Genomic DNA, 16,693 nt, shown 5'->3' on the forward strand with positions numbered 1-16,693 from the left:
AAGTTAATAAAAGCCTTAATAACTATATTTTGTGTTCAGTTTGCAGAGAAATTCCAGGAGGTGAAAGAAGCTGCCAAGATAGCCAAAGACAAGACGCAGGAGAAAATCGAGACCTCAAGTGATCATTCCCAAGTAAGACATTTGTCCATGAAGTAAATTTCAGTGGGGTTGGTGATGGGGACTCTTTGTTCCTTGTCACTTCTGGCCAGAAATAGGGAATTTTGACAGTAGGTCATTTTGAAGGCTTTTTCAATGATTAGCCTGATCACAGTGACATGTTTTTATGAGACTCTTGAATTTTTTAGGATGTGGTACTGTATTTCTGACAGAAAATGGTTGATGAGATTCGAGTTAATGCACATCCTGGCCCCGGAGAGACATTCTGTAGTCATTGTGTTTAAATGCCAGTGGCGAGACAGCATGTCTCCTGGCTGTGCTGGGAGGTGAGTTTCTATGTAGGGTACCTTGTGCCCACAAGAGAGAGACTTGATGTCAGATAGCCCTTGTGTTCATCTCCGGTTTTAACAGAGGTCAGGTGTAAGATGGTATTCCAACAGTTCTGTCTTAACAGAGGAGATCTGGCTTGACCAGGAATTGAATAGTCTGTCGAAAGTGTGATGATTGACTGAAAAGGACCTATTTTAACCTGAAATGAACACACCAGGTTCTTCAGACCCGCTTTCCTGATGTCTAGATTAGTATATGTGGTGGTGGGGGAAGTCTTGACCTAGTGACAGGGTTATATGTAGAAAGCTAGGGAAAGGGAGACTTCAGGAGAGAAGACTTAGGGGCAGGAGTAAGTGTGATGTACTAGCAAGGTAGCCGGGAGTCTGCCTGGTGGCAGCTGAGGCGTGCTGTGGGAGGCATGGGGGTGTGCTTGGAGAAACTGTGAAGACCTAGAATTCTTCATTAGTGGGTAATTTATTATTTATTAGCTATTTGTTTAATTATTCTTGGGTAGTTGGTGGACACTGGAAGTGTTTTGTGACTGTTGATTTGAATATCACCAGAGAGGGTCAGCTTGCTTGCAGATGGTAAGGCAGGCACGGAGGGACTGAGGGCAGAAAGATTGTTGAGGGGACTGTGAAGGAGAGAATGGCTGGGTCAGGAAAGCCCAGGGAGGGGGTCGCAAATGAGGACAGGGTGCAGGAAGAGAACCAGGAGGCCTGGGCATCTTGAGCAGTCAAGATCGATGCTCTAGACTTGACCATCAGCCTCACAGGGGCAGTAGCTGCAGCCTCAGGTACACAAAGAAGTAGTGGAGAGAGGAGGGCAGATGCTGGAGCCCTAGGAAATAGGCCCAGTTATGAAATGGGAGCCAGCAAAGAAGACAGGAAGGGAGAAATTCCAGCATCGCTGAACCCCAGGAGGGAGTACACCCAACATGTCGGTGCTCAGAGGAGGGAAGAGAATGCCGAGAGGGACCCTAGGTTTGTTAGCGCTATGGCTGACCCTTGGGACAGGAGATTTGGTGGTTCAGGATGTTTCACAAAGGCAGAACCTATGTCTACCTTGAGTTATCTTTCCAATACCTTGTTCTGGCCTCATCATACAAAATATACCCACATGGACCTATGGAAATGCATGTGAATTCAATTTCAGGTAGACAGGAACTTTCCTGAATCTTTCTAAATAATCTAAGATCTAAGTGATATCATTAATTTTGTATGCTAATTACTTGATTAATCTCTGAGGATCTATGAAATTCAGCATCTGAAATGGTCCGTGATCTAGAAAGTTTCTAATATACTATCTTTTTCAGAATACCACATAGTACAGTGATATCTTTGAGTTTGGTATCTGAGTTTCTCTATATTTTGTTTTAATATTTGCTCCCTCTCAAAAGTTTGTTTTATTTATTTGAGACGGGGTCTTGCTATGCTTCCCAGTCTGGCCTCGAGCCCCTGGGCTCAAGTAGCCCTCCTGCCTTGACCTCCCAGGTAGCTGGGACTACAGGCATAAGCTAAGTATTTTAAATCTTAAAAATACATGTATACGTAATAAGATGTTATTTAATGTATATGCATTATTTAGGAATGAGTTTTTGTTTCTAAGCTTTAGCTGTATTTACCCTTCCTGATATTTCCCCAGGTATAGAGGTTATTGTATGTATTTTTTTAATGCTGGGTACAGTAACTCACACCTGTAATCTCAGCGCTTTGGGAAGCTGAGGCCAGTGGACCTGAGCTCATGAGACCAGCCTGGGCAACATGGCGAAACCCCATCTCTATTTAAAGAAAAAAGGAAAGACTATTTTTTTGTTTTTTTGTTTGTTTATTTTTAAGACAGAGACTCACTCTGTTGCCCAGGCTGGAGTGCAGTGGCACGATCTCAGCTTGCTGCAACCTCTGCTTACTGCAACCTCTGCCTCCCAGGTTCAAGTGATTCTCCTCCCTCAGCCTCTCGAGTAGCTGGGATTACAGGCATGCGCCACCATGCCTGGATAATTTTTTTGTATTTAATAGAGACGGAGTTTCACCATGTTGGCCAGGCTGATCTCAAACTCCTGACCTCAGGTGATCTGCCTGCCTCAGCCTCCCATAGTGCTAGGATTACAGGCGTGAGCCACTGCACCCGGCCCTTGTATGCTTTTTAAAATTAGTAATCACACAATTACTTGGTTTCCTGAATCTCTTAGAATATGAACACTTTTAAGTTTTCCGAATAGTTGGATATTTAAGCAGCCTAATTACAAAAACACTTAATGTGTGGCTGTTTTGTGACTATAAATGTAATACATGTTTATTGTATAAAGGAAAAATATACTATACTATAAAGAAGGAAATAAAAATCGTCTACCTTCTCACCACTTGAAGATATTTTGTTAGTGTTTTGGTGTGTATCTTTCTAACATAGATTTCCAGCATATATTTTATATTATACCTTTCAACTTTATGTCATGATTATTCCTTTTCAAAACTGTTTTAATGACTGGACAGCATTCTAGTATTTGTATCACAGCTTATTCGGTTAACCTTCTATAATTCGGGACATCTGCATTTCTAATTTTTCACTAATATAAATAACACTGTGATGAACGTTCTTGCATGTCTTTGTGCATTTGGTGGTTTCTGCATAGCTTCTTGAAATGGAGATACTGGGTTAAAGGTATGGATGTTTTTAAAGCTTTTGATGCATACCACAAACTTAGCCTGCAGAAAATACCATTCTAACTCCCACCTGCAGTGAATAAGGCTTTTTCTTCCCACACCCTCATTAGTAAAGCTTTGTTAATTTGACAGATGAAAAGTCCTTCCTTCCTCCCTTCCTTCCTTCCTCCCTCTTTCTCCCTTTCTCTCTCTTTCTCCCTTTCTCTTTCTCCCTTTCTGTCTCTTTCTCTCTTTCTCTTTCTCTCTCTTCTATTTTCTATCTTTCTTTCTTTTTTGAGACAGAGTCTTGCTGTGTTGCCTAGGCTGGAGTGCAGTGGTGTGATCTCGGCTCACTGCAACCACCGCCACCCAGGTTCAAGGGATCCTCCCGCCTCAGCTTCCCCAATAGCTGGGATTACAGGCGCCTGCCACCACGCCTGGCTAATTTTTGTAATTTTAGTAGAGACACGGTTTCACCGTATTGGCCAGGCTGGTCTTGAACTATTGACCTCAAGTGATCTGCCTACCTTGGCCTCCCAAAGTGCTGAGATTACAGGTGTGAGCCACCATGCCTGGCCTTAATTTTGTATTCCTTTACTAGTGAGATTAAATATTTTTTATGTTTATCGATTGTATGCTTTTCTTCTTTTGTAAATATCAATTACCTACCCCTTTTTTAAGGTGTTCATCTTTTGTGGTATTGATTTTCAAGAGCTTTATTTTTTAAACACAAAAAAATTTTGAACATATGCAAAGCTAGGCATAATTGTATAATGGACCTTCCTGTACCCATAGTTCAGCTTTAACAATTAGGAAATGATGACCAATTGTTTATGCACCCACTCGTTCCCCCCCCCATATTTTAAAGCAAATCCCAGATGTTTAATTTCATCCATAAATATTTCAGCATGTAGCTCTAAAAGTTGAGGACTCTAAGAGCTTGTCAATATAGGAAAGATATTAACTTTTTTTTTCTTTTTTTTATTTTGAGACAGAGTTTCCCTCTTGTTGCCCAGGCTGGAGTGCAGTGGCACAATCTCGGCTCACTGCAACCTCTGCCTCCTGAGTCCTGCCTCAGCCTCACAAGTAGCTGTGATTACAGGCACACACCACCATGCCTGGCCAATTTTTATATTTTTAGTAGAGATGGGGTTTCACTATGTTGGCCAGGCTGGTGTAAAACTCCTGGCCTCAGGAGATCTGCCTGCCTCAGCCTCCCAAAGTGCTGGGATTACAGGCGTGAGCCACTGCACCCAGCCAACATTTTGTTTTTCCTATGTGCTGCTGCATATATAAGGTTTTTGTTTCATATTCATTTTGTTTATGGCATTTTTTTTTTTGAAATTCAGAAATTGAAACTTGGATTTATACACCATTCTCGTCTAGTTCCTTCCTTTGCCCATGTGCTTATTTGAGGCTAAATAACATCTTTCTAAGGTCTTATCTAGCACCAGATGATATTCCACCTCTACATGGTATGACTTACGGAAAACACTTGAGCATATTCATAACGACACTTAGTAAGGGAGCTGGAAAACTTCAGGACCTGGTTCTTGTTTCTTTAATAAATGTGTTGATCTAACTCTCCATAGCCCCAAGATATTTAAGTTGTCTCCATTTCTAATATGTGCTTTTTCATTCCGTGTTTCTAACAGTCCCTCCTCCCTTGTGGCTTCTGCCCTGTGGTATTTCGGGAGACCAGGTCTCCAAGTTTGGTAGGTTTCTCCATAAGGCTTAAGTAAAAAGGCTCTGAGCACTGGCCCAGGTGTTCCCTTGTCAGTAAAGCACACAGACTTTGTGAACTCCATATGGTCTTTTCAGTGCCTTTTTCTTTGGTCTTGATAGTCTTGTTAGGTTTTGTTTTCTTTTTTTGTTTGTTTGTTTTCTTTTGTTTTTAAACTTGTTAGTCTTTGCTGCATTCTGGTTGGATGAGTTGGTTCATCCACACTCGTAAACAGTTTCTTATTATGCCTAACTTGCTGCCGATATGCGGGCAAGCAATAACGTGTGAAGATAATTCACTTTGGCCAGGAATCTGGGTGTGAAACCCCATCTTCTACTCAGGCATCCAGTGTCAATGGGACGGACGATGAAAAGGCCTCTCACACCGGTCCAGCCAACACGCACCTGAAGTCTGAAAATGATAAGCTGAAGATTGCCTTGACGCAGAGGTAAGGCTGTTTTAAAGTCCAGATCCTATTTTCTCCACCTTCAACACTTCCCTGGAAGCCTTTCTTGCTGGACAGGGTTTCAGGAAATTGAGAGAGAAAACTGGGACCGGCTTGGAGCATCCACTCTTGTCTCCTGGTGAAAGGAAGGCCAGCTGGTTTATGGCCCCGCTCTGGCCAACCACATCAGCATCCATTTGTGTGTGTGTGGGAAAGAGAGAGTGTGTGTGTGAGAGAGAGATTGTGTGTATGTAAATGTGTGGAGAGAGGGCGAATATGCATGGTGGTAGTGTCAGAGTATGTATGTTAGAGTGTGTGTGATTGTGTGAGTGTACATGTGTGGAGAGAGGGGGTGTGTGTGTGTGTGGATGCACCCCTGTGCTTGTGCTTTGTTTTGTTTTTGAGGAACCAAATTTGTCATTTATGTATCTATAAGATTGACTCTTGGCCAGGCATGGTGGCTCCTGCCTATAATCCCAACAGTTTGGGAGGCCAGGGCAGGCAGATCACTTGAGCCTAGAGTTTGAGACCAGCCTGGGTAACATGATGAAACCCTGTCTCTAGAAAAAATATTTTAAAAACTAGCCAGCTATGGTGGTGTTTACCTGTAGACCCAGCTACTCTAGAGGCTCAGTTGGGAGGATTGCTTGAGCCTGGGAGGTGGCAGAGGTTGCAGTGAGCTGATATTGCACCACCGCACTCCAGCCTGGGTGACAGAGTGAGACTCTTGTCTCAAAAAAAAAAAAAAAAAAAAAAAATTGAATGTCTGAGAAATGCATATGAAAACATAAACTATTAAAAATATGAAATCACACAAAACTTAGTCACCTATATACAAAAAAGTCGTGTGGAATATATATTTGAAGAAGAGATCCTTTACAATATGAACTAGAACCATAAACTCTATAGAAATAAACTTAAATATATAAGATCTATGTGAAGCAAACTTTAAAATGATTTCAATGTTTATAAACTAATTGTTTAATAAGTAGACATTCTGTTGGGAAGTGGCAAAAAGCCTTGATATTTTCAAAGTATCAATTTCTCCTAAATTGATCTATAAATGTAACACAATCCCCATAATGATATCAGTAAGATTTTAATTTACTGTATGAGCGGTGCTTATGATTTTGTATCTTGAGAATGTGGAGCATTCCACACAGGCTGGGCTGAACTTCGTGGTGTAGGGCGGTCCCATGAGCACACCCAGGGCTTTCTGCTCACCTGGCCAGCACGGTGGCACATGCCTGTAATCCCAATGCTTTGGGAGGCTGAGGTGGGCGGATCACTTGAGGTCAGGAGTTTGAGACCAGCCTGAGCCACATGGTGAAACCCCATCTCTATTAAAATACAAAAATTAACTGGGCACGGTGGTACATGCCTGTAAGCCCAGCTACTCAGGAGGCTGAGACAGGAGAATTACTTGAACCCGGGAGGCGGAGGTTGCAGTGAGCCAAGATCATGCCACTGCACTCCAGCCTGGTTGACAGAGCAAGACACTGTCTCAAAAAAAAAAAAAAAAAAATTGCTGTATCATCTTAGAAGCAGTCTTTGCTCAGGCTGCTATAACAAAATACCATGAACTGGGTGGCTTAAACAACAAATCTTTATTTCTCACAGTTCTAGGGGCTAGAAAGTCCAAGATTAAGGCACTGGCAGATCTGGTGTCTGGTGAGGGCCTACTTCCTAGTTCATAGACCACAGTCTTCTCCCTGTGTCTTCACAGGTGGGGAGAGGAGGTGAGCTCTCTGAGGACTCTTGTAAAGACCTGGATCCCATTCATAAGGACTCCATCCTTATGCCCTCACCTAATCCTAATTACCTCTCAACTTCGCCCCACCAGCCCCCCAGCTGCCCCACCTCCCCACCCCCATCTTCTAAGACCATCACATTAGAGGTAGGGTTTCAACATATGAATTTAGGGAGGTCTCAAGCATTCAGTCCATAAGAGAAGCTGTCATTTTGAAATTCCCCCCATTTTACAGTTGAGGAAACTGAATTCCAGGTGACAAAGTGACTCCTTGCCCAAGGTCACGTAGCTAGTAAACTTTCTATCACCTCAGAGGGCCCGTGTTCCACTCAAGGCTGCACTCACAGTCTCTTCGGGAGTCTACCAGAGGCAACCTGTCCCCTTCCCCAGCTAGAGCTGCCACAGGGTTGGCACCCACCTCTCCCACTCAGCTCGCCCAGCTGTGATCTGACCTAGGAATTCCAGAAAGCACATGTGACCCTTAGATCTAACCACCTCCCTTTGGACTGTGGCTCTTTGTCAGGTACTTCAAAGGGCAGAACCACAATCGGTCTCTTTTCTTACTCATCAGGCAATTGTGAGAGCTAGATTTGTTTATTTATTTATTTGTTTGTTTGGTTTTTTTATTTTTTTGAGGCAGAGTCTCTGTCACCCCAGCTGTAGTGCAGTGGTGTGATCATAGCTTATTGCAGCCTTGAACTCCTGGGCTTGAGTGATCCCCCTGCCTCAGCCTCCCAAGTAGCTGGGACTACAGGTGCCTGCCACCATGCCCAGCCAATTTTTTTGTATTTTTAGTAGAGGTGGGTTTTCACCATGTTGACCAGGATGGTCTCGATCTCTTGACCTCATGATCCGCCCGCCTCAGCCTCCCAAAGTGCTGGGATTACAGGTGTGAGCCACTGCACCTGGCCCCAGAATTGTGTTCTCTTCTAAGGTGATTTCAGAAAATAGACCACAGGATGACATGTCCACACCAGAGAGAGGAGCCAGTTCCTCCTGGACCTGGAACAGGGCAGCCACACCCACCTGCCAGCTCACTGTGGGGAGAGGGCGTGGGCCTCCCAAGGGTGTGCTGAGGGGTGGCGGAGTCGCCTTCCCCAGGTGGGCGGAGGCGCAGCCAGACGGGACAGCACCCACCCTGTCGTCACTGCCCGTCCCCATCCTGCAGCGCTGCCAACGTGAAGAAATGGGAGATCGAGCTGCAGACCCTGCGGGAGAGCAATGCCCGGCTGACCACAGCACTGCAGGAGTCGGCAGCCAGTGTGGAGCAGTGGAAGAGGCAGTTCTCCATCTGCCGCGACGAGAACGACCGGCTCCGCAACAAGGTAGGTGTGGTGGGCACAGTGAGCCCCAAGGCTAGCTGGCGTGGGCAGCAGGAGATGAGGGCACCCACAACCCTTTTTCTCCACCCCCAACTTTGCCCTTGCCCCATGGCTGGAGGAAGACTTGCTGCCTCTCCCACGGGAACATCCCTCCCCTTCCCTGCCTTTCTTAGTAGGAATTTAATCACATACATAATTGACCTTTTCTGTTTTTATTTTCTTTCTTTTCTTTTTTTTTTTTTTTGAGATGGAGTCTCGCTCTGTCGTGCAGGCTGGAGTGCAGTGGTGTGATCTCAGCTCACTACAGCCTCCTGTCTCCCAGGTTCAAGCAATTCTCCTGCCTCAGCCTCCCAAGTAGGTGGGGATTACAGGCGCCTGCCACCATGCCTGGCTAATTTTTGTATTTTTAGTAGAGACAGGGTTTCACCATGTTGACCAGGCTGGTCCCAAACTCCTGGCCTCAGGTGATCCACCCGCCTCAGCCTCTCAAAGTGCTGGGATTACAGGCGTGAACCACTGCGCCTGGCCAGACTCGTTACCTTTTCTGAACCAAGTTTTATAATTCCCCTTACTGAGGAGAAGATAAACTGGAGGTGTCAGCCTTGTCCCTCCCAGAGTTCCCTCCCTCAGCATTTCTGTGGTTCACTGACCCTCCATGGAGGAAGGGGACCCAGAGGGTAGGTGAGAAACAGACTTGGGAGATGGTGAGCTGCGCCTGCTTGGAAGTCCTGCTTCCATTCACATTATTATTTCTAAACATGTAAATTTGGAGTTGGGAAAAGGATTGTGGTGCTTGAGGCATGAGGAGGGTGGACAGGTGCTGACCTGTCGTACGCCCTCTACTCTCCGATCCTGGCATTTTTATTTGTTTGAAAATGCACCTGTAACCTTCCCTGTCATTAGTCACACTCCAGTTCATATGGTGCTTTTGGGGTGGCCAGAGATCCCCCATTGAGGTCTTGAGGTTTCTCTGCTAACCTTGTTTTGATGGTGATTAATCCTTCTGCTATAAACACATAGGCTTTGGAGTATGCTCCATCAGTGCAGGGTTTTAGGGGGACAGGTCCCATTTAGATTGGTGTTCACTTCCCCTTGACCCCTTTTATGCCCTGCCCTGCCCAAGATGGAGGGCCCCTGCATCCCAGCCCTTGATCACACTGTCTTACTTTCATGCTAATGCCACATAAAAGTGTCTCGTGTCATTTTTTCATCTTGGTGCTGAAAGTGCTGACAGTTGGGCACCAGGCCAATTGCTGACTTTGCACGTTCCCACCCCAGGCCTGGCAGATCTGCCTGCCAGAGGGATCGATTGCCCTTTCTTGCATTTTCAAGAAAAGCTGAGTTTCTCACTTTGGTCTCAGTCTGATAGCCAGCAGCAGTGCGGGGGGAGTGGAGGAAGATCATCACACACAACTCGCTCCCTTGGAGGAGTGTCGACCTCCCTGGGTGGGACATGTCACCAGCTTGCCTCCCAGGGTTGGAGGCGGAAGTTGGTGTGGTCTCCAGCGGCAGCAGGGGCTGGGAGTTCAGACCCCAAGACTTGGTGCAGGCTGCCTCTGGGAAGTGTCCTGGGTGCCCTTCATATCAAGGACTACTGCTGCCTGTTCGGGGGGACTTCATCACTACAGTGCTTTTGTGTTGCATGGGGGGTCCACGCCTGCTATCCACTCTGCACACACATTTTGGCCCCCAGCATCCAATGGCAGTGTGAGAGTGTCAGGCCCTTGCACCCCTGTTCCACACAGGTAACCGTTTTGAGGGGTCAGCCTTGGGAAGGACGGAAAGATGCAATCTGGGGATTTGCCGTTCAGCCTCAGGGAAGAGGCCCACAGGCCAGACCCCTTCCATGTGCATCCCCAGGGGAAGGTCACCTTGATTTATAATGTTCGAAATGTCATTGCTTCCCTTTTTGGCAGCCACTGTACCATGAGTTGCTTGGTTTTCTACCCTGCTGGCTTAAACCATTGAGATGAAACAGAATAATGCAGGACATGATTACAGTGGTGTAACAATCATTCTGGGGAAAAGCACATCAATCCAGGGACACCTGGCCCTTGCTTGTGATGGATCCTTAAAGCAAATCTGAATCTACTTCCTCACAGTTATGAGAGGAAACCAGAAGCCCAGAGCATCTTGAAGGCGGGTTTTTTTACTTATTTGGCTCTGCCGATAAGATGCCTCTGTAAGGCATCATGTGCAAAGCAGGTCCCATGCAAGCGGTGCAGGCAGCCCCATGATGGAGCTGCATGGGGTTTGTTCATAGCCACAAAGAAAAACTCATAAGTGGATTAGGTTAGGGTTTATTTTAAAAGAAAACAGAAGTGTAGCTGTGGTGATCTCTTGCTTAATGACTAACGTAAACTGGCGCCCCTGCTTTCCTGTATGGTGTGTACTGAAGATTGATGAGCTGGAAGAACAATGCAGTGAGATCAACAGAGAGAAGGAGAAGAACACACAACTGAAGAGGAGGATCGAGGAGCTGGAGGCAGAGCTCCGAGAAAAGGAGACAGTGAGTAATGGTGCTCTGAGCAGGGCCCCTTGGTGTCCTCTTGGCCTTGCGGGGTGGCACACAGCAGGTGTGCTGGGGCATATGACTGGCCCTGGCAGCTGCCTGGATAGCAGCATGGAGAGAGAGCTGGGAGCCACACCAGGGTGCGGACAGGCCAGAGCAAAGGCCTCCCCATGACCTCTGCCGCCTCCCTGTCATCCCTATTCTATAGCCGGTCATGCAGATTCACAAGGGAGTTGAACATTTCACAAGACACTCAGACACGCTTGTCATCTGTCCTCAGAAGTTGAGTTTTGCTGCCAAATGAATGCCGCTAGAGAACCATGATGTAATCACTTATTTTTTTAAAAAAAAATTTAAAATTTATTTATTTTATTTAAGATGGAGCCTCATTATGTTGCCCAGGCTGGTCTTGAACTGGGCTCAAGCAATCTGCCCACCTCAGCCTCCTGCGTAACTGGGACTATAGACACACGCCACCATGCCTGGCCTACAGTCATTTATTTTCTAGGGGTCAGACAGTTAAGTGTGCACATGTTGGAGGCTGTGTGCACATTACCAAACTCTCTAGACCTCACTTTCTCCACTTATAAAACAGAAATCGGAAAAACATCTGCCTTGTTGTGCTGTGTACAGACTTCACATGACAAGGCGTGTGACACACTTCGCCCATGGAATTCCCTGAGTTGAAGTATTCACGTGGTCGCTATCACTGTCTATGCAAACAGAACAGGTTCCCGAAGCGGCTTCCATGAGTGTGCACACATTGGTGATTTTCAAGAATATATTTTATCTGACTTGCTTTCATGTTCTATCTCAAATTTTTTTCATGTAGGAGCTGAAAGATCTCCGAAAACAAAGTGAAATCATACCTCAGCTCATGTCAGAGTGCGAATATGTCTCTGAGAAGCTAGAGGTACGTGGGTGGGGGGCACAGCCATCCTGGCTCAGACGAGAAGGCACAAATGTCATGGTACTCATTTTCCTGCTTCCCGTCACTTTCACACTGAGAATGCTGAAGGAGAGATTTTCTATTCACAAAAAGCTGGCGGTAACTGCAGGCCAGATGGTACCGCATCCACACCTGCCCTTGGGGCAGACTCGGCAGCATTTGTCTTTTGGTTTTTCCAGTTCTGTGAAGGTTCCTGTGCATCACCACAGCGTAGACGACTGTTTCCTTGCAGAACCCCGGTGGGAGTGAGGAGCGGGGGTGGTGGCCTGAGAGCCCACGGTCAGGGTGTGGGGCCACCTCAGCCACTCCCCTGCCAGTGACCTTGGGCACTGACCTTGGGCAGGCCTTCCTCCCTAGGCTCAGATTTCTGATCACTAAAATGAGGATTTTCAGGGCCTCCTCCCCCTCAGAGGGCCTCCTCCCTGCAGGCCCTCTGATATATACACGGTGCTTCATATAGTTACACGACCCTGGAATTGGTAACTGGTTCCTGTGCACATGTTCAGAAAAGTCTCTGTTTATGCCCTCAACATAAAGCTCTTATCTGATATGAAGAATGCAAGGCTTATGGCTCATTTAAGGACTCACAGCTGTCCTGTCTTTGGGAACCTGCATGTGATTCACCTAGATGTGTCTCTATAGGCTTGTGGGGCCCAGCGCCACAGACCATCTCCATGGTAACAGCATCAAAGGGTGCACAGACTGGCTGTCCCTGAGTCAATGGCATGGCCAGTCCTTCCTCACCGAGGGCCAGAGGCTGGCCTGGGACTGAGGAGGCCACGCCTCTCTGTGGGACCAGGGGAATGAGCCACTCTCCCATCTCTTCTGTCTCTCAGGATGGAACTGAAATGTGGTCTCTGCTAGCCACTCAGACGGGGATTTCAGACTTTCCCTGCTGGGCCCTGTGTGGGGTCTCCCTCAGGCAGGACTCTGCGTTCTGCCTGCTTTGTTGGGTCTTGGGTTTTCGGGCCGGGTGTCGGTCCCTCAGTGGGAGAGCAGGCAGGAAAGGAGGAGGTCACTGAAGTGCCTGCCGCTTCCCTTCTGATGTCTTGGTCACAGGCTTGTGTGCTGGGGTAGCATGTCTCTAGGGAGCTTAGGCCCTTGCCCAGGCCCTCAGGTTGGATGGAGAATGGTTGGTTCAGCTGTAGCAGGTTTTGAAGGACGACTCTCATCACTCAATTTTCCAGACCCTTCTCCCTTTTGCTTTGCCAGGCGGCAGAGAGAGACAATCAAAACCTGGAAGACAAAGTGCGTTCCTTAAAGACAGACATTGAGGAGAGCAAATACCGACAGCGCCACCTGAAGGTGGAGTTGAAGAGCTTCCTGGAGGTGCTGGATGGGAAGATTGACGACCTGCATGACTTCCGCCGAGGCCTCTCCAAGCTGGGCACCGATAACTAGGGCTGGCCGAGGCCCAGGCCCCGCCTGTGAGTCCCAAGCGTGTGTGCGAGACCAGATAGCTCTAGGACGTTCTTCTGTGTGCATTGCTTCTGTAAATGCAGGCGCAGTTTGTCGTGTTTCCAAACCAGTTGTGCCGTCCACTCCTTTCCAGAATAGAAATCTCCTCTCGCTTCTCTGGCCTTGTGAGGTTGTGGACAACTGGAAGATTCTGACTCAGGAATCCAGAACTAGGTCTACCTTCAACATTTACGCAGTCAGGGCAGGGATGTTTATATCTTTCATAAGGGCTGTTGCAACCACATGAACTGAAAAAATGCATTTTCTAATCCAAATATTGATATTCTTTACACCAGGCCATCAGGCTCCTTTTATCAAATAGCATTCAGAGTATTTGAATGTGCATCAGGCACCAGCCCCGGGGGGCACAGAGAGAACAACATTCCTCTCCATCAACATCGAGAGGCTTTATTTAAAACAACTGTTCAGTGGAAACTTATTGAGAGATGGAAAACAAGCTTTTGGTGGGTGCATTTTCTGACCCGGGAGTCGCCTGCAGCCACAATACTGCCCCTGCCCCCCAGTTTGTATGGTTGCGACAGTGTTCCTTTTCTTGGTTTTAATTTCTGAGCAGATGATTGTGCTGTGGGAACAGCACACAGTGAGGGTGCCTAGCACAATGCCTGGCACTAAGTAGGTGCTTAATAAATGTTTGTTCTACTAAATGTGTACACAGAATTTAGTGTTTTAATCAAACCCCACAGCAGAGCTGGGACCCTGTTGAATGATGCACCATCTTTGCTGTGCTGGGTAGTTATCAGACATGACTGTCCGGTCAAACCCAAGCTGGGGCTTGGGTGACCCTGGGGCAGGGAGGGAGAAGGGGAAGCTGCAGGAGCTGGTCTCAGGCCCCTGGAGCCCATCCGTGATGCTCTGCCCCTGGGGCTCTCCGACTCTCGAATCACCTTCTCCCCTAGGAATGGTGACCCAGGGATTCCAGGTATAGGGGCTGCCCAGGGCTTGGGACCTAGGGTGGGATTGTTTTAAGGGTCTGGACAATTGAGAAGAAATTGCAGGCAATCGGGGGGAGAAAGCAGCTCAGCTGACAAGCCGTGTCCCTCATGACAGAGGTGTTCCACCCGGCTCTGCCTCCTGCCTTTCTTGGTTTCTCCTAGGGAAGGAACTGCAGCCATAAACCTCTCCTCTCTCACAGAGCTGCTCAGTGGGGCCAGCGGGCCTGTGGGTGCTGCTGGCATCCTGCCCTGGGAGATTGCCGGTGTGTGGCAAGATGTTTTGAATCCCTGGCCCCACACATCTCTATATGCCTTAGGCAGGGGGGAGGCTTTGGTGCCCCCTTACCCCTTTGAGAACCACCTAAGAGGACTACTCCTTCTAGAAACCTTCTCCCATGGACACAGTTAGAGTTTCTCCCTGCTGAATTTGGATTAATAAATAAACAACCCGAGGAGGGAGGGAGATGGGGTCTGCACACAGGTGCCCCGGGCCCCAAGGTGAACACATGAGTCCTCCTGCTTTCCTTCCCTTTCCCTCACTGAGACGCCTCTCTGAGCCAGGGAGTCTTGTTTGGGATGCGGACAGAAGGGAAGGCTGGGGATCTGGAGCACCAAGGCACTTTTAGAGGAGCCCCCGCAGGGTAAGTGGGGGCTTTGGTTGAGTACACAGGGCTCTTGGCAGACAGGAAGTGGAAAGTGTGGCCAGCCCTGTTTGTGATTTGGGGTAGTCAGCTGCTGGCCCTGCCCTTTCTCCAGAGCTCCAGATGGCTCTCAGGACAGTTGGTAGCACTTCCCTACTGGCTGCACTAGGAGACAGAGAGCCGAGCTGGCTGTGAGTCAGCCCCGTGGCCCAGCAGCAGGATGAGGGGATTCTCAAGCCAGCCTGGTCCTCTTAGCAGCAGGCTGGGTGTGTGGCTGTGCGGAAGTGGTGGACACTAGGTTCTAAACACCCTCCACTTGGGTCTTCAGCTGACCTCTGCCTCTATCAGGTGACTTATGAATCTAGAAAGAGCCCTCTTGACTGACAAGAGAATGCTCAGGTGACACGTGCACAGAGTAGTTACCAAAGCCACTTGTGCATTCTGATAGCAGTGACTTTAGAAAACTCCGGAAATGGAGGTGTAGAAAATGTTGGAAGAGCCATTTCCACAGTGGGCTGCTGTGCAGTCGAGACCCATGATCCCAGCTCACCAACCACTGAAGAGTGTGGTGAGCATCCTGTGGGCAGCAGGTAAGGAACTTGGATTCCTCCTGCTGTGTGTCCAGCTCTACAGCTGTTGCAGCCCCGGAGCTAAGAGTAGTAGGCACTCCCTTAAAGGGAAAGGTAAGTTGGGCTTGGCCGTGAAAGCACAACAGCTTTTACAAAAGCACTGAACTTTTACATTCCTTCTGCTTTTCTCTGAAGATCTTAGTGTCTCTTCATTTACTTTCTTTTAAAATAATGGCCCTGGAGCAACCTGGACGGTGCTCCCTTGAGCTGGTGTGACGTGCCCTCGTTTATACAGACATGCAGCTCAGTCTCAGTACTGTTGTCATAACCTTACACCAGAAGCAGGCAGAACGTAAGCCATTCACTCCGTGAGCATCGCAGCCGCTTGTGCTGCCTGGAAGGTGCAGGGCCAGGACTGCATTTTCAGTTTGCAAATGAGGTCTCCTGATTTTGGCGTTTCCAAGACTGGCTGCTATACCTTGATATGCTTTCCTTCTGCCTCCATGAAACCTGGTGTCTAAAAGAGATCCACTAAAACTTGGAACCCTTCAACCAAGAGGACATTTAAAAATAACCTTTCATTCCAGTCAAGACCCAGCTGGATGCATTTTAAAGTTGGGAGTGGTGAGGAAGCCTTCCTAGTGCGGCCTGGGGAATGTAAAACCAACAGAGCGACAGGTTGGGACAGTGTGGTCAGGCCTTGGAGGGAAAGAGAACCAGTATCCACACAAGACATCGAACTTGTGTGGCCCCTCAGTTTCATCTCTCCTGCCTGCCATCACATTAGACTTTAATTGGGTAAGAGAACAGGGCAGAGCCTGTCACCTGCATTTTGCAGACGGGAAGTAGAGACAGAAAGTGACACGCCCAGGGTCACCCAGTGGTGACCAGCAGCGTGGACTCTGCATTCGGGTCTCCCAGACCTTGATGCAGTATCTTTTGAGCCATGCCACTCTAGTCCCTTTGGTGACCCGTGGGTGCCAAGAGAAAATAATTCTCTTATATCTTGATAAGAGCATATTACAATTATATTATTTTAATATGTGTCCACAGCAAAGGACAGTTTACAAAGATGTGAATCTGAATGACATCTAGGAATGTTCATTATAAACAATAAGTTCAACTTTCAAATGATTCTGGTTTTGTAGGAATCTTTCCAAGAAAGTTGGTTAAAATGATGTGTCTGCCTGTGAGGCCAGTTCTATGGAAAACAAACACACCCCGAGTTCTTTATTGATGGCTTTAGTGGAGGCAGAGCAGTACGTTCAAAACAAGTGGGAGG

The 16,693-nt window shown here is 47.5% G+C and overlaps 1 protein-coding gene across 2 annotated transcripts in view; it reads left to right on the forward strand.

Moving 5' to 3' along the window:
- HOMER2 (homer scaffold protein 2) overlaps positions 1–13,917 on the forward strand; it is a 99,005-nt gene extending 85,088 nt beyond the window's left edge. The window contains exons 4-9 of one of the 2 annotated variants that reach the window (XM_025392963.1): positions 40–132; positions 5,121–5,260; positions 8,176–8,332; positions 10,728–10,838; positions 11,674–11,754; positions 13,003–13,917. In XM_025392963.1, coding sequence (XP_025248748.1) covers positions 40–132; positions 5,121–5,260; positions 8,176–8,332; positions 10,728–10,838; positions 11,674–11,754; positions 13,003–13,191 — 771 coding nt within the window. In that variant the 3' untranslated portion in view covers positions 13,192–13,917. The remainder of the gene's footprint in view (positions 1–39; positions 133–5,120; positions 5,261–8,175; positions 8,333–10,727; positions 10,839–11,673; positions 11,755–13,002) is intronic. The other variant, XM_025392964.1, reaches the window with a different exon arrangement.
- The last annotated feature ends 2,776 nt before the right edge of the window (positions 13,918–16,693 follow it).

This window comes from Theropithecus gelada, chromosome 7b, assembly GCF_003255815.1.
Source record: "Theropithecus gelada isolate Dixy chromosome 7b, Tgel_1.0, whole genome shotgun sequence".
Taxonomy (NCBI): domain Eukaryota; kingdom Metazoa; phylum Chordata; class Mammalia; order Primates; family Cercopithecidae; genus Theropithecus; species Theropithecus gelada.